This window comes from Mustela erminea, chromosome 8, assembly GCF_009829155.1.
Source record: "Mustela erminea isolate mMusErm1 chromosome 8, mMusErm1.Pri, whole genome shotgun sequence".
In the NCBI taxonomy this organism is placed as follows: Eukaryota; Metazoa; Chordata; class Mammalia; order Carnivora; family Mustelidae; genus Mustela; species Mustela erminea.
The window spans coordinates 64,798,289-64,820,218 of NC_045621.1; the positions used below are offsets into that span (position 1 = coordinate 64,798,289).

General features: G+C 42.5%; 1 protein-coding gene and 1 pseudogene across 1 annotated transcript in view; both read left to right on the top strand.

Annotated features, from left to right (window-relative positions):
* Positions 1-21,930, top strand: part of NOSTRIN (nitric oxide synthase trafficking) — a 57,515-nt gene that overhangs the window by 13,733 nt on the left and 21,852 nt on the right. The window contains exons 3-7 of the mRNA XM_032355856.1: positions 9,057-9,140; positions 12,116-12,178; positions 12,414-12,495; positions 14,828-14,890; positions 18,248-18,346. Of these exons, the coding sequence (XP_032211747.1) occupies positions 9,057-9,140; positions 12,116-12,178; positions 12,414-12,495; positions 14,828-14,890; positions 18,248-18,346 (391 nt within the window). The remainder of the gene's footprint in view (positions 1-9,056; positions 9,141-12,115; positions 12,179-12,413; positions 12,496-14,827; positions 14,891-18,247; positions 18,347-21,930) is intronic.
* LOC116597733 lies at positions 6,604-9,044 on the top strand (annotated as a pseudogene).

Sequence of the window (21,930 nt, forward strand, 5' to 3'; positions counted from 1 at the left end):
CTCATGGGAAACGGCTTTTCATTCTTTGTATATCCGTTGCATCTGTTGAGCCACTAGCAGTCACTGTCCCCCTTCATGAGTCCTTGCCATCCCTCCCACCAACTTCACCATCATGGATTTGTGCATGCTGTGTCCTCTATCAGGTAGACACTTCTTCACCTTGGTTACCAGGCTCCATTCAACGCAGTCTTCACGATTTGGTTATTCCCTTGTGTGAGCCTTCCTTGACTCCAGTCCCATCTCAAAATGGTACCCATCAGAGATGCATAGAACCAGTGCTCGTCTCTGCTCTAGACCCTACTGCCCTATACTGTCGGAGTCTGTTCACTTGCCTGTCTCCTCCACTGGAGGCCAAACTCCTTGAGATTCTGTGTATCCCAGGGGACCAGCACAGAGCCTGGCACAGAGCAGGCATTCAATAGACGTTCACTGAGTGAATCAATGTGTTAATGTAAGAATGACTTCAGGCACTCAGAACTTTTAAGAAGTTGAAGATAGGCTTTTTCTGAGGTGCAGTAAATAAGTGTGTCCAAGAAATTTACTCACATGGTATATAGAATATTCTTTTGAACAAAAGCTAGAAAAGAATGACAAAACCCTGGGAAACACCATTTATCCAGCACAATTTCCAGATCAGGCACTGTTTTAGATTCCTCTTATACTTGTTCTCCTTTACTTTCTTAAAATTCTCACAACTCAATGCACTGTGAACGTACTCTGGTCCATTCCTAATATACAGGTGGGGGTGTGGGAAAGAAGATACAGTTTGATTTCTACCCAGCTCATCGCAGGCTTGGTGTAAGGGCATCTGCCAACTGGGCAGGCAGTTTGAGGCACCACCAGCTGTGGGTGTTCCAATGTGTTCAAAGGCCCTGGTCCAGCTCCCTTCAGAGTCTGGAGGTCCTCTGTGGGAAGGAACATCAGCAGCCATTAAGCCCAGTAGCTTTTTTTTTTTTTTTAAGATTTTATTTATTTATTTGACAGAGAGAGAGAGAGAGAGAAAGTGAGAGAGTGCGAACAAACAGGAAGAATTGCAGGCAGAGGGAGAGGGGGAGAGGGAGTAGCAGGCTCCTTGATGAGCAGGGTGCCTGATGCAGGGCTTGATCCCAGGATCCTGAGATCATGACCTGAGCCGAAGGCAGATGCTTAACCCACTGAGCCACCCAGGCGTCCCAAGCCCAGTAGCTTTTAAACCTGGTAAGACAGAGGTGTATGGGAGTCCTCAGGGACCCCTTCAGGGAGTAAGCAGAAGTTAGATGTGGAGGGCTCAGCTCCCTTGTCACAACCACTCCCGTTATATCCAGAATATAACATTTCTATGAGATGGTGAGATTCTGTATAAAACTTTGTTTTCCAGCTAAAAAGTTTTGAATAGTGCCCTTTTTGTCCATTATACCTGCCTTCCCCCATGACAACACTTCCACCTGACTCCATGGACCTCACTTCGTTCCAGAATGACCAGGCAGGGAGAATGTGAAGTCTAGAGCTAGGGCAGCTGTCACCCGCTCCCTGGGCTGGGAGTGGGTGGGAACTGAGTGGGTGTCCCGAGTCTGGCTCTCCCATTTCAGCTTCTCATACTGTTCTTAGCAGGCAGAATTAAGGCAGTCAATACTGATGAAGTGGGAGTTGTGGGCTAGCCAAAGAGCCCAGCCGCTTGAATAACAGAGCTTCTATGTAAAAATGTCCTTTAAATGTCCTCTAAATAACTGACTTTTAAAGATAGCCTATTAGTAAGACAGGCTTGTGACTGTCTTTTAAGAGGCAGACTGCTAAGGCTTGGGGACAAGGCCAGCACACCAGCCCCCAAGCTGGAAGCTACTGCTGGTAGAAAGTAGGCAACAAGGAATAGGGCTGTTTATGAACAAAGATTTCAGATTACTAAAATGCCTTCTTAACTCAAAATGAAGGGATGGCTCTGTCACCTGCTGTTCCCAAGCTTGAGAAAGCTTTGGTTCAAGTTTAATTAGTCTCTCCTAGACACAAGGGCCAGCTACAGTCTTTTTCTTTTCTTTCTTTTTTTTTTTTAAAGAAGATTTTATTTATTTATTTGACAGAGATCACAAGTAGGCAGAGAGGCAGGCAGAGAGAGAGGAGGAAGCAGGCCCTCCGTTGAGCAGAGAGCCCGATGAGGGACTCGATTCCAGGACCCTGAGATCATGACCCGAGCCGAAGGCAGAGGCTTTAACCCACTGAGCCACCCAGGCACCCCTCTTTTCTTTCTTTCTTTTTTTAATCACTTTTGATCATCTTAATTTTAATAGAGAAGGATACACTAAAATGGATGACGTGGTCACTTCTATTCTTAAAGTTTAATTTGTGCTCTAACATATGGAATCTGATGCCATATATTTTTCCTCTCTCCTTTCTTTCAGAAGTGTCATTTATTTTAAAATCTAAGACAAATGTTGGTCTTTGACTTATTGGTTGGTCTTCATTATTACTAATGAAAATTTATTGACCTGCCTCCACGTGCTGAGAGGAAATTATGAGAATATAAGTGGATTAAAAGTCAATGCATGCCATTTTCCTGGTTCAGGATCTTTGAGGCTCACTGGAAAGTTGCGAGTCTGAGTTACCCATTGAAGTACATATACATACATCATCAATTTCATATGTGCCAAGACAACTGCTTGGAGAAGAAATCTCAACTATAGGGCTAGAACATTAAGCACCGTGTTTTTACAAGCTTGTTTCTGATTATTTTAATGAGGTAATGAAATTCTCTGTCTCAGGTTCACTCTGCTCTCTTAACTCCCTTTTCATGCCAGGAGCCATGATGAAAGCAGCTCCCTTCGAGGACTGAGAAGAAACCAATGGACACAGGGCTGCACATTGCCATCTTTTCCTTGGGAAAACCCTGCTGTCAGTTCATTTCTGTTTAGCAGGAATTCTCAAAGGAGATAGACACACACATACACACACACACAAAAAATTAGACCATCAGCGCAGATGAGCCCACGGCAGTGTCTGTTTCAGTGTATAAATGATCTGACTTGTAAAAGTAAAAGCTATCTCTCTGCTTGCCATGGCTTCTTAGAGCAATTTTCTCTGAGGAGGAATTTACCCATCAACCCCTGTTAAGATACAGGCCGTGGGCTGCCAGAGCCAAGGAACCTTTCCTTTAGTAGGCAGGGTCACCAGAAAGAGAGCTCGGAGTGTTACCTTGTACCCACACCCATCCTTCTGACCCCACTGGCATTGCATTTCCTTCTGACTGGCAGGATGAGCTGCTGAGGAGTCTGAAATGGTCATTAGGGCTTAAAATGCAAGAGCAGATGTTTGCAACCTGCTTTGCTTGATGAGTTTAAATGCCGGGTCTAAAATGTTATAGGGTCACCATCCTGCTGCAGGTAGAGAGGCAGGGACACCGTGTAGTGCTGTTCTGAGAGGCCGTGTCCATCTCTGCCTGGTTTCAGAGAGCTACGCTGGGGACAGCTGATATCATAGCTCCCTCCTTCCCGCTCTCCAGATCTAGGAACATAACTTAGGACCTGCTTAAGGCAGGGAACTGCCTCCTTCACATCTGGGAACATAGGTTAGGATCACAGCGCCGCTTTCAGAAGAGGCCAGGCCAAGCTCATTTGTCTGTGCTGAGGCTTCTGGGAATCCTTTCTCTGGCTGCTAAGCCACCAGAAGCCACGGTGATTCAGAACACTGACGGCAAAGGTGAAGTGAGAGGTGGTGTCAGTTTTTTAAAAAGTACTTACCTTTGTCTTCCTCCGCAATTCTCCATCTCCAGCCTCTTCCCCACCGTTTCAGAAGCAGGAAACTGGAGTAACCAAGCAGGTGCTTTCTTGAGCCAGACTGCCCGGTTTGTGTCCCAGCTCTGTCCCTTCTTCCTGTGTGACAAGTTAACAGACTAGGCTGTGCATTGGTGTTCCCCTCCGTGAAATGGGTAGAGTACGTGTGCCTACCTGATGGGAGTTACCATGAATTAAATGAGGAAATATACCCAAAACACTCAGAATGGTGCCTGGCATGTTGTAAGCGCCCAAGAAATGTTGGATGTCATCTTTCTTTCTTTTTTTTTTTTAATTTTTAAAAAAAGATTTTTTTAATTTATTTATTTGTCAGAGAGAGAGAGAGAGAGAGAGTTCAAGCTCACAGGCAGGCAGAGTGGCAGGTAGAGGTGGAGAGAGAAGCAGGCTCCCTGCGGAGCAAGGAGCCCAATGCGGGACTCGATCCCAGGACCCTGGAATCATGACCTGAGACAAAGGCAGCGGCTTAACCGAGCCACCCAGGCGTCCCGGATGTCATCTTTCATGTGCAGACAGAGCACAGGTCGAGCGTCAGCCACATGTCACAAAGGATGACAACGCCTTTGCATATGCAGCGTTTCTCTTTACACACAAGTATCTTAGAAATCAATTAATTAATTGAAACTCTGTAGGCTGGTTTCCTACGGCACTCAAGAGAAGGCCCACAGAAGTACTAGGACTGTGGGGCAAAGGTGACTGGGCTCAACACAGAAATGAGCGATTGCCTCAAAGCCAGCAGGACCCTCCTCCTTTCTGGACACCAGAGCCCAACTTTTTCCCCCAGGTGAATCTGATTAAGTCAACAGTTTAAAGGAAAGCAGCACTTCCTTCTGGCAATTGTCCTCTTTATTTCTGCTTGGCCTCTGGGACTCCTTGTACAGCCTACCAGAACATTCTGAAAGTGAAACTGAATTCAGAGGAAAATCCTATGCCTGTCCTGTTAGAAGAATTTCTGAATTGTTCTGGAGCCGATGGATAAGCAAATTGTGGATTCTTTCCCCCGTACCTCCCATCTCTGTATATTTTAGGGGTGTTCTGAATGTTTAGAGATCCTTGGGGTACATAATAATCAGATTAGAAAAATTGCGATTTAGTAAGAATTTGTTTGGTGCCCAGCACTGAGCTGAGCAGTATGCATGCTTCACTGGATTTCATGCTTTCTGTGCTGCTTCCAAGTCAGAGTGGAATGCTGGAAAAGAAAGTCCTCAAAAGCCCTCCAGGCTAGGACTAGGGTTTGCGTCTAGCTGCCATAAGGGCTAAAAAGCAGTGTATTTTTGACGTTAGGGCTGAGCAATGCATCAGGACAGGAATGCATCTAAAGAGTTTAAGCTTTTCGAAGGTGGGAAACAAGAACAATATAGCAGAGACCAGTTAAAAATTCCAACCAAGATCTGATGGGAAGTCCATTCAGTGATTTATTCATTCAAGACATATGTACTGAGTACCTATTACGTGCCTGGCACTATTCTAGCTCTAGAACTATAGCAGTGAACAAAGCAAATTCTGGCCCTTGAGGAACTTACATTCTAGGTCTGTTCATAGACTTGTTCCTAGAAATACACAGTAAACACCTGATAAGATAGTGCTACATTTTAGGACATAGATATAGCTGTAGGGGGGTAGCTTCTGAGGTAGTGCTGTTTGGGGTTTACTTGAAGGAGATGCCATGTGGTTATGTAGCAGAAGAACTACCCAGCCACAGCACGTACAAAGGCCCTGAGGCAGGATTGCATTTGGTCACTAAGCAGGAGCATGGGATGACGGGTGGGAGGGGATATCAGAGAGGAGCCAGGTGTCAGATTATGCAGGTCAATCCAGCAATCCATCTCACTGTCCAGCTCTTCTTAGGCTTGGGTCATTTGTACATTTTAATCACTGTAACACCTCTTGAGGTAGGTCTGATTATTCCCTTTTAGCAGCCTAAGGCCATTCCAGAAGTTGGGGTTTGGGCTCCTAGAGCATCTAGGTCCATCAAGGTGATGGTCACTCCCAGCTTGCTGCTGACCAGCATTCTCTCTCTCCATCAACTGGAACATATTCCTAGAGTGCAGAAAATTTTTTTTAATGCAATGAAATAGCTTTATTATTTTAAAATATTTGCCATTGCCATTCCTTACCCTTGGGCAAGTTCTGATTCCAAATGTTGTTTTCTGCACCTAGGTCTTAACATGCATCCTACAGTGGCCTTCTTTCCTGCAAAAAGTGGCAAAAATAACTTAGAATACAGCTATACTAAGAGGGAAAGCTGAATAGAAATTTAGCATAGGCCAATAACCTCTGGATTCCATTTCATAAAACAGAGCGATCATTCTCTGTTTTGTCCATAACGCTGAGTCCAAATTCACTGCTCTGAAAAAAATACAGGTATTAAGTTTAGTGACTAGGGAGTTCTGGGATTGTTTTTCAAATGAAGTGAGGTCATAAATAATTCTAAAGATATGTTATAATAAAAATAGAATTCAAAGGCTAAAATATATGCAACAACAACAAAATAAACAAGCCCGTTCTGGTCCTAGTTAAGAAAGAAAACAATACAGATCGAACTTAATTTCCTACACTTTTATTATCTTCAGTGAAAATGAGAAGATGAATAAGAGTATGTTGTTACTTTATCTATAGATGGGCCTGTAAGTAGGACACAGTAAAATCAGTTTAAGATAACGGTGATTCAATCTATTCAAAAGAACCAAGGAGTTTGCTTTTGGAGACATGCCCAGATTCCCTACTGAGTCTTGTCCTGCACACAAAGTAACAGAAATCCATTTTCTAAATCTGGTTTTGTCCACTTCTGTACTTTTCCATTGGGAAGCTCCTTCTTGCTTCTCGTGTAGGAGTCGCTGGGTTGAGGGGAGCATGTCTCCTCCCGCTCTCCTCTCCCTGCCATGATCTATGCTCGTCCAGTGGCATCAGTGTATTCTGAAAAGGGGGAGTCATCTGGCAAAAATGTCAGTTTGCCTTGTGGTCAAGTCTCCCATTCCCTTAGATAGAATGAATTTAGTTTGCGCCAACCAGCGCCAAAACGACAGATGCCCTACACTGTTAGTGAATGAGTAGATCATCGAACGAGGACTGAGTCTTGGGGCACTGGCAGAGCTGTGGCTTGGATGCCCAGAGTTGGAGGCAGTGGGACTCAACTATTGCAGCTGTGGTGCTTTTGGAAATATGCGTCGCAGGGTCCTCCTGTTTGCACCGCCTAAAGCCTGGAGCCCTCGGTACCGCAGAGTGAACAAACCTGGAGGCAATATGCCATCTCCTCTGCATGGGTGCCTTGGTCTTACCAGAATTGCTCATGGCTAAAAGTCACCATCTTGAGGAAGTTCCTAAACTCCCTTTGGCGGCTGAAAATAAAGTCTAAGGCTACAAAAAGACCAAGGAGACCTTTTGCTTCTTCAGAAACTTAAGACCTGGAATGCTATTAAAAACAAAGATCTGTGTGGGGCACCTGGGTGGCTCAGTGGGTTAAAGCCTCTGCCTTTAGCTCGGGTCATGATCTCAGGGCCCTGGGATCAAGCCCCACATTGGGTTCTCTGCTCAGTGGGGAACCTGCTTCCCCCTCTCTCTCTGACTGCTTCTTTGCCCACTCGTGATCTCCCTCTGTCAAATAAATAAAACCTTAAAACAAACAAACAAAAACAAAGATCTGTGTATCTCAACAAATGAGAGCTGGAAATGGCAAAATGAGAAACCATCATCATATCCAACATGGGGGACCTCCCGTCATCTATAATGAGGACAACAGTGGAAACATCCCTGGAATTACTCTACTTAATGTAAGCAAACTGAACATTTTGGAACTTAATCCAGGTGGACATGGGGGATGTTTCCACATTTGTACTGAAAGCGATTTCCTCGAGCTGGATGATCTGGATGACACTTGGCATAAGGCTGTCTCCCTCAAGAGGAACTGTCACCTTCCCATGCTCAAGATGCTTGATACACATCTTAGCAGAACCTTGAAAAGCCCAGAGATCCAAAAGCCCTCTGAGCACCATGGAAGAAGATGCATCACAGAGTCCTGAAGAAGAATCCACTGAAGACCCTGAGAATTCTGTTAATGCTAAACCCATATGCAAAGACCATGTGCCCCAACACCATTCTCGCCAGGCCAGGCGTCACAAACTCTGAATGGGTCAGGTGGCAGCGGTGCTAGAAGCCAAGTCAGAATAGAAGGGGGTCCTGTGGTAGGGAAGCCTGTGGTAGGGAAGAAAGGAAAGGAGGCTGTTGGTTTTAAGGAGCAGAAGAAGCCTTTGGTGGGGAAAAGGTTGCAAAGATTGCAGTGACAAAGCAACAGCTGAGAAGCCCACAGAAAAGAAAACCCACCATCAAGACAGGAAGCTTGCCGCATAAACCTACTTGTATTTCTTGTGTAAATATTGAACCATTTTGGACAGCTGATTTTAAATAAAGACCTGGTCAAGGGCAGTGAGAAACAAAACAAAACAAGACAAAACAAAACAAAGAAAGCTACTTCTTGGTTAACTTCATCATAATTTATCACTTTATTGCCAACTATTATAATCTAGAGCTAATCTGATGGTGTTAATGTCCCAGAGCAAGCAGGAAAGTCTTCTGTTCCTTACTCCATAAATTGGTTGGCTAGTGCTGACATAAAAAGGTACCACAGACTGGGTGTCTTAAAAAACAGCGATGTAGCATCTCATAGTTCTGGAGGCCAGACGTCTGGGATCAGGTTTCACCTGGGTCGGTTCCTTCTAAGTGCGTGAGGAAGAATCTCGTCTATGCTGCTCTCTGGCCTCTGGTGGTTTGCTGCCCATCTTTGGGACTCCTTGGCTTGTAGAGGCATCACCCCAGTGTCTTGTCTTCACTTCCGCATGGCATTCTCCCTGTGTGTGTGTCTCTTTCTATGTCCAAATTTCCTCTTCTTATAAGGACATGGCCATATTGGATCTGGGCCCATTCCGATGACCTCATCTTAGTTTGGCCATCTGAAAAATCCCTATTTCCAAATAAGGCCACATTCATGGGATCTAGGGTTAGGGTTTTAACATCGTGGCAAGATGGGAAGGGCATACAATTCAATCCATAACACTGGTATGCAAGAAGTTTAAATAAAAAAACTCCCCCTTTGTGGGCTCTTCTAGGAGATCCTTAAGGATTTCACCTAAGGACTGAAGGGGATCCTTAGAGTAAACACATCATCTCTTCCTTGTGTAGACATTGCATTGTCAGCCTGAGCTCTCCTTCACACGTGTGTGTGTGTGTGTGTGTGTGTGTGTGTGTGTGTGTGTGTTTGATATCTGGTCAGAACATCCAAACCAACTATCCCTTTGCTAACAGGGCAAACTTGGAGATTAACTATGCCAAAGGACTTCAGAAACTGGTAATCAAATTAAGCAAAACATTACAGAGCACGAAAAAAAAGTAAGTATATGAAACAGGTAAGGTAAAATCATCCATAAGAGTTGTAATAAGTGACATATGTTTGAGGCCAGCTTCCTCTTAGAAATGTGGCAGGTGCGCAGCGTTCAGCCTGGCTTATGATTTCTTGGGCACTTACTGTGTGCCAGGCATGGCGTTAAGTACTTTCACAGATACTCCCCTTTAAGCCTCTCAACAACCCTTAGCAAGTCTTATTATTGTCCCAGTTACAGACCAGGTCTTGAGGCTTGGAGAGTTTTAAGAAACTTGCCCCAGTGACACAGATAATAAGTGTCAGAACTGGGCTAATCCGGTGTCCTTGTGATTCCTAAGCCCATATTCATAAGAAGCCTCAGTGATGATATGTTCCTTTGGAAGGAGTGCCGTTAAGTTGGAAGGTCTTGGAGTCAAGGAGAGTGAACCCCGCTTTATCTCGACTCCATGACCTCCGACAAGTAACCTGGCCTCCCTGTGCCTTGATTTCCTCCTAAGTTAGATGGAGTACTGATATGAGTTGCCTGGTGCATGGGTGTGCAAATCTGGATGGGGGAGGTGTAGATTATATGAGATCTTGTATGTGGAGATTAGTTCGTTGGGTCCTGAAAAACTGGTGGTTTGCATTTTCCTTAATCCATTTTGGAATAAAGTTGATTTTTCTTTTGGGGGAGAGAGGAAAGATACTGGATATTCTAAAAGAGATTATAAAAATGGTCCATTAATGATAATTGGTTACCAAGATTCTTGACCAATGCTTGCAGATGTCACCCCTAGCTGGTAGGGGCACAGCAAAGACCTCTTGGACGGTGAGAGAGAGAGAGAGAGACAGAAAGAAGCCTTCTGGAGCTCACAATCTTACTTCTTAGAAGGCATCCTTTGTAAAAGCAAATAATGGCTTTGTGACTGTTTGACTTTGAGCTTGACTTTTAGGAGAGTATTTTAGTAGACTGTGAAGCAGCCAGTATGGCCAAATGGTTGAGTATAGACTTTATTGACACTGCCCAGATTTAAATTCTACCTCTACCCTTTATCAAGTGGGTGAATCAGGGCAATTTATTTTACCTCTCAGTGTGTATTTAAAATGCAAATAGAACCTATCTCATATAATTGCTGTGAGGATTAAATGAGACAATAGAAGTAGTGTGTTTAATATCTGGCATGGAGTTCATTATGACTTTGAGTCTAATTATCCCCTAAGGAATGAGAGGGGTAAGGGTGCGGCGGTGTGGGTCTTATGTATTGAAATCCCAGCGTCTGGCGTAGATGCTCCCAGAGAGTTGGCATGTCCAGAATGTTCAGTTAACGAAGATTAGTACAATGTTATTTAATAATAAATATTAACTGGACTATTACCTATACCCCAAATCTGTGTTGTGTAGGTAACCTGAATTATTTCTATTTTAAGAGACCAATTACCTGAGGGTCGGAGAACTCATGTGACCTTTCTAAGGTCACATAGGAAACAGAGACCCCTCTGAGGCTGAAGTTCTAGGCTTCCAGCTCTGCTGCTCAGTTCCTCTGAGGAGCAAATGTCAGATTCTCTTTTCCAAAGGGTGTCTGAGTTCCAGTTTAAAAAATCAACTCTGGGATACCTGGGTGGCTCAGTCAGTCAAGCATCTGCTTTTGGCTCGGGTCATGATCCCAGGGTCCTGAGATCAAGGCCCACATGGGGCTCCCCACTTGGTGGGCAGCCTGCTTCTCCCTCTTCCATTCCCCCTGCTTGTGTTCCCTCTCTCGCTGTGTCTCTTTTTGTCAACTAAATAAGTAAAATCTTTTTAAAAAAACAACAACAACTCCATGGAAATTTAATTTACATGGAACAAAAAACGCCCTCCTTAAGTATATGGTTTGGTCGATTCTGATAGGCATACACTATATCTGTATATAGTGTATATAGGTGTATACTATATATGTATCTAGTGTATGTAGGTGTATACTATAGATGTAGCCCCACTAAAATAGAAACATAGACATTTTCATCACATCAAAAGATTCTTCATACCTGTTTGCTGTCCTTTCCCCACCTAAGCGACCACTGATCTACTTATTATTGATACAGATTCATTTGGGGCTTTTTTGCAATTTTCTATAACTGGAGGTCTATACTAAGTAGTGTCTAGTCTCTGGCTTTATGCCTGGCTTTGGATATGCAGAAAATCTAGCATCCTCTGGTCTAGCTATGTAATTCTCTGACTATAGGGTGCAGCCTAAGTCACTTGGAGGCAAAACCTTGCACCATCCTGATTTCAGCAGGGGCACATATCTGTCCCCACCCCTCCAGCAGAGTCTACACACACTTCTGTCCCTGAGGTTTATGGATCCAATTGAGCTTATCCTTCTGGCTTCTGAAGGCCAGTGATATGGGCTGCGGTGAGCTCTCCCCTTTCTGTGGGAAAAACTAGCATCACACTTCTTAACCCCCACCATGTGCCATGAGGGGGAGGGCAGCGCTCTCCTTTTGTTAAATGGAGACACTGCTTGTAAGATGACAAAATGTCTGAGCTGTGGTCTTAAAAACCAGCAGGGAGCAGTAGCTGGACCCCAAACCCAAGAGCAGCATGGGGGGACGTCCCAGGGCTCTTGGGTCCTATGCCATTTAACTTTTCTGAGCCTAGCTCGGCGTGCCCACTGGTGAAATGAGGATCCTGAAAAGGTGGTCTTGAGGCCTCTCTCCCCCTACCCATCCCACAATCTCCCGCCTGTTCTAAATGCCTGCTCACCCTTGGCTACTTTATGTTCCTGATTTTCTACAGACGTGAAATGGAAGATGAAAATTGAAATGGAAAATGACGGAGAAAAGGCTGTCTATGTAATGATTACAGTGAAAATCAATAAATTGGCAGAATTAAATCCCATGGACACAGTGAAATAAGATTAGGAAAATGAGAGCAGTTGTTGAATGAGTCAGACGTGAGGCTGTATTGCTCAGACTTTACCGGGAACATGACACCCACTCTTGTGCCCTCCTGTTTTGCCCCCAGCTGTCTCGTCAGTGCCTGGACCTGGGTCTCAGAGGGCATGAAATCAGCGGCAGACCTGCATCAGTGAGTGGTGTTCCCCCTACTCCCGGCTTCCCACTCCTACTCCCCTCTCCACCACTTACCCCAACCCCAGGGGGAAGCATAAATACTTAAAGTGGGCATGCCATGAAGATCCTGCTTCAAACTTGCCCTGAATAGGCAGACTGGAACACACCGTTTTATTTCCCCAGAAAACAATTTGGAAAGTAGATATAAATCCTAATACTATGCTTGTGTGTCTTTTATGTTCTATTTCTAGAAAACTTGGCAAAGCAATTGAGTTGGAAGCAATAAAACCAACTCATCAAGTCCTGAGTATACATGAAAAGAAGAGAAAATCAGTGAGTCAAATCTCTCTTAAAGCAGGATTTCTGTCTTTGATCCGAGAAATGAAAGGTGATCGAAAATGATGCTAGCTTTCGGGCATCTGTCATTAAAAGAAACAAGAGCTCAAGATCTATGTACAAAGGTGTTTGCTAAAGCATTGTTTGTCATAGTGAAAAACTAGAAACCTCTTCATCATCCAAAAATAAATTATGGTAAATTCAAGCAATGGAATATTATGCAACCATTAAAATCTTATTACAGAAAAAAATGAATGACATGGAAATTTTTTCACTATATAGTGTGAAATAAAAATGATCTCAATTTTGTAAAGTAAAAAATGTATATATGAATAGAAAAAAAAAATCTGAAGGAACCTCCCGAAAATGTTAGTAAGAATTATTTCTAGATAGTGGTGTTTGAGGTTATTTTTATCTCATTCTTTTTATATTTTGATTGTATTTCAATGACTAGATATTCCTTCTGTAAACAGAAGAATTATAAACACAATTCTTAAAAAGATTTTTTGTGTGTGTGCTTAACAGTTTGGGATTGGGTAAAGGCAATAATAGATAGAGTCCTCAAATAGTCTTAAAATTGGAAAAAGGAAAAAAAAAAAACCTATATTCTTTTAGGAGCACCTGGTCCTCTTGTCTAGCATATTCTCTGGTCTTCCTGTGTCCTTTTCCTTCCAGAAAGGAAGGAAATCTGTGCTTCTTTTTCTTTGTGTATCATACAGTCATTAAGCACTTTAAAATCTATTTTCAGGTGACATAAAGGGGTGTTTAATAAATGCTGCTCAACTCTGATAAGGGTAAGGTCATGGTCAGAATTGGTTCAAGGCCAGGTGCAAGTTAGAAGTTCAGAGACAGTCATTGGTGGCCCTTGTGAAAGGAAGGGGTGGTGGCTAGGGGTGGGTTCAAATGACCACAACCAGATAAAGGAGGTCCTAAAGGTAGTAAGTTAGTAAGATGGGGGATCTATAAAAACCTGATGGAAGAGAAATGATACAAAACATTTTTATTCAAATTCATTAAACTGAGGAAATGGAATTGATGTTTGTGTGGACATATATGTGTTTTTACCACAATGGAGGTTCTACTGAGGGCTGGGGTAATGCGGGAAATTTACACAATAATGATTACTAAGCAATATAATCTTCCACCTTTGCAAACCAACTTAATAAAAACCAAACACCAGTCTGTATTTCATTAATTACAAAATATTTTCATACCCCATAATAATATGATAATTACTAGCATTTCTTTAGTACTTACCATAAATTAGGCACAGTGACTCGATCATTATCTTAGTGCTTTGGATAATTAACAGCATGATCCCTGGTCCGATTTCATAGCCTTTATTCAGCATTGCCCCTCCCCACTGCACCCCTACCACCCCAACCCACTCAGTCACAGAAGATAAAAGATGAGAACTCTTTTCTTCAGGGTGCCTGGCTAGCTTAGTTGGTAGAGCATGTGACTCCTGATCTCATCGTTATGAGTTCAAGCCCCACACTGGGTGTGGACCCTAGTTAAAAAAAAGGGGAGGGGGATGAAAATTATTTTTAAAGTGAACTAGTTCCATATTTCACATAGTCAAAAGTGACATCATGCACGAAATTATTTTCATTGTATTTGTTACAATAAATTTATTCCAAATTTAATCAGCTGAACTAAATAAAAGAACAGCATTGTTAGATCTCAGTGCGATTGAGTCATGGCTGATCTGTGGGCTTGGGAAGAAACATCTATGGTCCAAGAAAAAAAAGTCTTCCCCTTAGTTAAATCTGTTCTCCTTGGGTTGTTGTCTAGACGCATTTGGATCATTACTGTTACCATCCCTTTGACTGTTCAAGGGCAGAAGAAAAGTTAATTATGATTAAGAATTCAATATCTTTGAAATTGCAACAGTGTTCATTTCAGGGGCAATGAGACACTTGGTAAAATTAGCACTACCAGGACTGTTAGGGATTGTCAACGTGCTAAAGTTTGGACCACATGGAATGATGCTGAGCTAAAGATGTGCTGGGACAGAAAGGGACACCAAACTATCCAAGACCCCCTCCGGGCAGATCACATGCACTGGTGTTTTTACAATTTTTTGTGTAGTTATTTAGTTTATATGCAGAAATAGTTATTTTACCAAATACATTCAAGCTAAATCCTGTCAAGAGGTTTTGACATGGGGAAAAGATAGTTCAGCTGCTCTTCTCAGGATACATGTCCACTGTAGGATTCTGAAATTCCAATGGGTAGTGATAGTGAATATGCCAGAATTCATAAGCCAGCACCATGAATCAACAGAAAGACCGAAAAAAAAATCATTTTTCTTTTTTTCTGTTCGCAGCTTGATAACGAAGTTGAAAAGGCAGCAAATCTTGTCATTGGCAACTGGAATCAACAAATCAAGGCAAGTATTCAAATGAATGTCTTTTATGTAAACTCAGTTTTTAGGACTGAACCTTTCTGCTTTTGTACGAATGTGATTCTGTGTTTTTGTGTTAGTATTTCTAGGTGCTAACTGAAGACAAAAATTTTCCTCACCTGAATTATTCTATAGATATATCTTTCAACTAAATCAATAGAAGACCAAGGCTCAAAATATGTTTACTAGTTATAGCTAACATAACATTCATCGTGTGCCAAATGCTATATATTTCTATATTCAGTCACTGCAACACACACACACACACACACACGCACCCCCTCCCCCGCAAAACCAAACCAATGTGGTATATCCTGTTTGACAGATGGGTGGGGAAACTGAGACATAGGGAGGTAAATAATCTTCCTAAAGCTGGTTAATTGTTGAACCGAGAATTGTTACATTGTTGCGTTCCAGAGTCATGGCTCTTACCCATTCCACTACACTGACTGCCTCTCTGTATAATCTGTAGCTTAAGGTAAGGGACAAATACACTCTGAGTTTTGGATATATCATTTGTGGGAGGGCATTCATGATCTCTGTCTCACTAGTGAGAGGAGTACTGTGAGGCGTGAATAGCCATATGTAGGGGGGAATACATATATTGATTCCACAGATGTATATGGTCCACTTCCTGTATTCCACACTCTACTAGGGCATGATTCCTATTTGTAAGTAATTTAAAATGTAGTTGGCTAGATAACATATGTGCAGGAAACAGTAAATGAATTCTAGGGAGAAGAATTATGATCTGCTGTGAGAATTTAGAGCACATCAATGCAAGTTCTTACGCAGAGAGAATAACAGATGGAACCCATATATATGTAGAGAAGATAATTCTAGAACAATCCAGTTTAGGAGGAATTCAAGTTGAAAGAACTAGAAACCAGTGGAGAGGAAATCTATTAAGAAAACCCAGGGATCCACTTTGAGAGAACTTGTGGTCCAAAAGCTGAACTCCCTTTTCATCTTCAGAGTATCCGTACCCAAAGAGAACTTTCCCTGGTAGACAGCTGCTAGCAGCAAATAACCAGAGAGATCCCTCAAAAATAGGGAGCCCAAGTCAGTCCTCACTGTTGCCTTTGAAGCTCCTGCTGAAATCAAAGATTCCATAAGACCAAAGAAATTAATAGGAAATGTTTGAGGGGCGCCTGGGTGGCTCATTCATTCAGTGTCTGCCTTAGGCTCAGGTCATGATCCCAGGGTCCTGGGATCGAGCCCCATATTGGGTTCCCTGCTCAGTGGGAAGCCTGTTTTCCCCTTTCCCACTCTCCCTACTTGTGTTCCCTCTCTCACTGTCTTTCTCCTTGTCAAATAAAAAAAATAAAATCTTAAAAAAAAGAAATGTTTGAGATAAATGAATTTCTACACCCACTAGTAGTATTGGTAAAAGAATGCTCATGAGAATCACTTTTTAATAAATGTTTAATCAGAGTCCAGTAATTTGGTTTTAGTTTTGCTCTTGATTTTGTGAGATTTCTTAAACAGAATTTGGTTTTTTAATTTTTATTTATTTATATTTTAAGTTGGTTCCACGCCTAGTATGGAGCCCAGTGTGGGGCTTGAACTCAGAACCCTGAGATCAAGACCTGAGGTGAGATCAAGAGTCAGGTGCTTAACCGACTGAGCCACCCAGGCACCCCAAGCAGAATTTGTTTTTAAAAATCCATTCTCTAAATATTCAGCTTTCACAGAAATTCCAGTATAACGAACCAAAAGAGAGAAACTATACCCAGCAGCCATAATTGCTTTCAAGAAAAAAAAAAAAGCATCTTTTATTCTTTCCCATTTTCCACCAAGTAATTTTTCTAAATAAAATGATTTTATTTTTTTATGAAGAGTGACAGAGAAATTAGAGAACATAAAATTCCTGAGCTCTAATGATTTTCTCTCCAGTTACAACTGAAGTGTTGCAGCATGTCAGTAATGAAGTGCACTCTATTGGGGAGACAGAAATGGAAGCCTAAAAGGATCCAAAGCTCTTCCCTCATGCTCTCCTTTCTTCGCAGGCATGGGACTAACTGGAGGCAGAGAAAGAGGGTTAGTGAGCATCCTATTTCCTGAATTCCCTTTTGCCGAGGTTTCAGAGGTTGAGAGACATTTGGAAGGCTTTGCCTCCAATTCCTAAAGAAAGAGGGAACTGAACTTTTTGCTACATTATCTGGTTTTGCAGTCCTTGTGACCTTGACGTGCAAAATTAGATAGTCTTTCAATCAATCCAGTTCCTGAACAGGCTGAATCCAACTCAAAACAATTTCTGTCTTCTCATTGTATCTCTGGAACATCATCATTTTTTTTTTAAACATTTTATTGGGGCGCCTGGGTGACTCAGTGGGTTAAAGCCTCTGCCTTCAGCTTGGATCATGATCCCAGGGCCCTGGGATCGAGCCCCGCATCTGGCTCTCTGCTCAGCAGGGAGCCTCCTTGTCCTCTCTCTCTGCCTGCCTCTCTGCCTGCTTGTGATCTCTGTCTGTCAAATAAATAAAGAAAATCTTAAAACAAAACAAAACAAAACATTTTATTTATTTATTTATTTGACAGACAGAGATCACAAGTAGGCAGAAAGGCAGGCAGGTGGCGCGGTGGAAGCAGGCTCCCTGCCGAGCAGAGAGCCTGATGTGGGGCTCAATCCCAGGACGCTGGGATCATGACCTGAGTTGAAGGCAGAGGCTTTAACCCACTGAGCCACCCAGGTGCCCCTGGAACATCATCTTCTTGGTTGAAACTGTGTAGAATAGGAACTGACCACCTCGATCATAACCCACTTTGAGGTTTGAGGGACCAACAGAGTAGGAGGATGTTGAATGTGCTTCTACCTTCCCAGCCCACCCACGCTCCTCCTCCCCACACCAGTACAGGCCATTTCACAAAATGCCAGGCAAATGCCCACCTCTGAAGCCTTTGCATCAGATGCAAAATCGCCCTTTTGCTATAAGTTTTAAGAGAGCATCTTAAAACAACCTCAGTCGTGGCCCAGGTTGATTTAAAAGAATGATGCAGGTGGTCTTCCATGTCTGCTGTGATGTTTTTATGGTAAAGCTATTCCCTTCATGATGCTAGCTCGAACAATGTTTTGGAGGCTTGGGAGCCTTTGTGATTTGGAGAAATGCATAACCCTCTTGAGTGTACTCAATATAATGAAAAATATACAGTGGTTTCAGCCCAAAATGTTAGCCTCTGTGATATTCCAAGCAGATTTTGAGGTGAGGGCAGAAACGAAGAACTAAAATTACACAATCGTTTAAGCCAGCACCTGAACATGACTTGTTCCAGAACAGAAGAGTTTTTCTCTTGATATCAGTTTCTCATCCCTTTTTGCTTTTTGTATGTTTTTGACTCTAGGCCAAGAAGAAATTAATGGTTAGTACCAAGAAGCATGAGGCACTTTCCCATCTTGTAGAAAGCTCCAAGCAAACTGTGACGAAGAAGGAGAAGCAGAAGGTAACCTGTCATGACCAGCTGTGTGCATGTGGCTTGGAGAGGGTTGAATCTTCTACTCTGAGCTATGAATATAAGAGAACTGGCTGACTTCGTGCTCTGTGTGGGGTTTCTGCAGAGCTGTCATGTGGCAGAGCCTGAGAGGGATTCTAAATCATCCCTGGTCCACATATATTTTTAAAAAGGTATTATTGACAGATGATAAATTAGACCAAGGGTCTCCAGATTTTTCCATAGGGACCCTAATAAATATCTCTCAGTGCAAGTAAGTAAAAACTATATGTATATATAATGAATTATCATGTACTTTACCAATTTGTGTACCATCTGTAGCACTTTATATGTTATACTAATGTGCTATGAACATTATAAAACACAAAAAAGTACTTGAGGCATGAAATAATATTTTAAGTGATTAGCTAATCATGACGTCTTCACGTGATCACCGAGTGACACTTTCAGGCAAAATTTACACCAGAGCAAGGTTCAGCCTTCACTGTAGTAAATGTAAATTCATATTTCTTGATAATTTTCAACTTTTTGGTTAACTCCTTTTCAGATTTCATCAGATCATCCCAGTTTTTGCCTTTTCCTGTGGGTGATGACACACTCATAACCAGTGGCAGGGGAAGGTGTCAGCTCTGACATTTTCTTGTGGCTTTTTCTTGTGCTTATATCAGCAGTACTAATGTCAGTCTACATCTCAGAAGTCTTTTTGAGACACTTGTTAATTTTGTGTGTGTAACCTAATTAAAGCTAGATGATAAATCTGCAAATCCCCGCTCCCCAGACACATGCGGATGGCCACGCGTCTCAGGACACTGAAAGAGAAGACATTTGTGAGGGCCCATATCAGCTTCTTATATTCTAAGATCCCCACTGTCCCTCCAGAGCCCATATCTGTCCATGGGTGGGCACCAGTGTCAACTCAGGATGTTAAATCAGAGTAAGCTTGTCTAGGCAGAAAGGAACACAAATAATGTTGGAGATATGCTAGATTATCTCGCACACCTCATACAGCATGGGTTCCAAATTGGAAAGCTCTGAAATAGTTGGTATCTTCCCCAAAAGATGAAGCCTCCCTATGAAAATGCAGGCCGCACCCCCACAACCCAAAACATTCTTAAAAGAAAAAGAAAATTGTCATTGCCAGTAAGGCTGTCATTTCATCTGAAGAAACTATTAGATGAATAACTCAAACTCATTGTTAGCAAGATTTGACAACGTTCTTATTTCTTCACCTGTCAATCTTCCCAGTTTGAAACGATCATTAACAAGTATTGAATAATGAAGCGGGCTTTTGAGGAGGCCAAACCACAGTGTGCCATAATGCTGAGCACGAGGGCCTGACACAGGCATGGGGAGCCCTCATTAGAAGCTATTCTTTATTGACGTCAAGCAATAACAAAGAGATAAGCGCTGGGCGGCTAAATGGTAGATTTCCTCTTCCTTCCCTCATTAGCAGCTTCCGTGGGAGGTGGAAGCCTGTGGTCTTTCTCTGCCCTCCTCCGCCTGATCCTGTTACCATGGGACCTTGACTCTCATGATATCAAGAACGCTAGCATCTTCGTTCTTTATCTGGTAGCTTTTTTTTTTTTCAGCCCTAAGACTAAACACCTAAGGCAGCATTCATTCATTGCATTTCACAGAGAACTGCCCACCATCTCCAACCTGAACAGAGCGGGCTCTGACCTGCTCAGCAGTTCTTCCTGTTTTCCCTCTCAGTCCTTGTTCTCAGTAGAGCTGATCTAATCTCCATTCTTCTCACATCTCCATCCTCACTACCCATTCTCAGTGACTGACTATCTTGCCTCCTTCCTAACAGAGTAAATCAAAATCGGCTCAGCCACGTGCCTACTAAAGTCAAATGTGTGGTGGGACAGACCAACTCTTCATCGTGTGCTTGGATTCCCAGCCCATCCTGCCTCTTAGAGATGCTTCTCTTGATTGTTTTCCTTTTGCCTGTATCTTGGACATACCCCTCTCTAATAATTGCTTCTCATCAATCAACATATCCTTCCCCACCCCATCTTGGGAGAGTAGGAAGAGTCAAGGAGACACCTTGCTAGGCCTCTATTTTTGTTCCTCTCCAGATTTTATCTTCTTTCCTTCTTTTTATGATAAGGTTTATTGAAAGGGTTGTCTGTGCTCTGTCTCCGTTTCCTCACCTACCGTTCAGTCCTCAATCCATACCAATCAAGCTTTCCCCATCATTCTATGAAGAGTGTCCCTGCTTGGAAAACATGTCATCCTTGTTGCTAAAGCCAATGTGTACTTTCCAGCTCTTATCGTACTTAACTTCTTGGAAGCATTAAGCATTGTTGACATCCTCCTTCTAGAAAATTCTCTTAACTTCAGCGACACCTTACTTTTTTGGTTTTTCTTTCCGGTAACTTTTTCTTAAACTCCTTTATGGACTTCTCTCTTTCTGCCTGATCTTTATATATTGCTTTTCCTGATGATTTCTCTCCTGGGACTCATTCTGTTTTATTTGGCATTGTATTTCCAGTGCCCAACATAGTAGTCTCAAAATCGGGTACTCACTAAATAACCCGTGCTCAATAGATATGCCCTCAAGGCTTCTTCTACCATATCCAGGCTGATAATACTCGAATTTATGTCTCCAGTCCAACCAGTCTCTGAAATGCCTCTTAGTACCTCAAACTCAACATCCAAGATTGGAACCATCACTTCCCTCTACCAAAAATGTTCTGTTATTCCTCTTTTCTATATCTTTGAATATTACCATGTAACATATCATCATGGTTCTACCTTCTAACCCAAATACTTCTTTAATTTTGCTACTAGTGCTTCCCCCCAACCCCAGCTGCTCTCTCCCAGACCGGCCATCACCACTACTTGCAGCTCTTTGACAGACTGGTCTCTTGGCTTTCTGTGTTGCCTCCTTCTATCTCTTCCTCATCTGCAAGCCCACCTGACTTTTCTGAAACTCGAATATGAACATATCATTCTCCTTTTAAAGGCCATCAGAGGCTTCCTGGTGACCTCAGCTAAAGTCTGAACTCCTTTATGTGGCCCTAAAGACCCTCCCTGACTTGACCTTTGCCTAGCTTTTCAGTATTATTGTTGTTCTCTCTCAAACAGCATGCTCCAACCTCTCCAAAAATTTTATCGGTATCATTTTATGCTCTTTTATCTCGCTAATTATGACTCCCATTTTAGCTTCATCCACACAGTTATTTCTGTGAGTACCCATTGTACACCAAGTCTCAACTTACGTGTCATTTTAATTCCAAGATTAGTTTAGGTACCCCTCTTGGTGCCCCAGTGATACCTAATACTCGTATCATTCTGGGATCTATCACATGGGATAGTGTTGGCCCTGTGGGTCTCTGACAGCAGGGGAAGACTGTCTAGTTTACTCTAGTCCCAGAGCCTAGCACATGGCACATTGTGGCGCTCAATAGATGTTTGATGAATAAATGAGTGAGATGTTTGTTCCAAGAGAAAGAAAAGAAAAAGCATTCAGTATTTGACAAATTTTATTAAGTTTTCTGAGAATTTCCTTAAATAAGAATATAAAAGTCTACCATTCTTCTTTTATATCTATTTGGGGTTATTTGTTG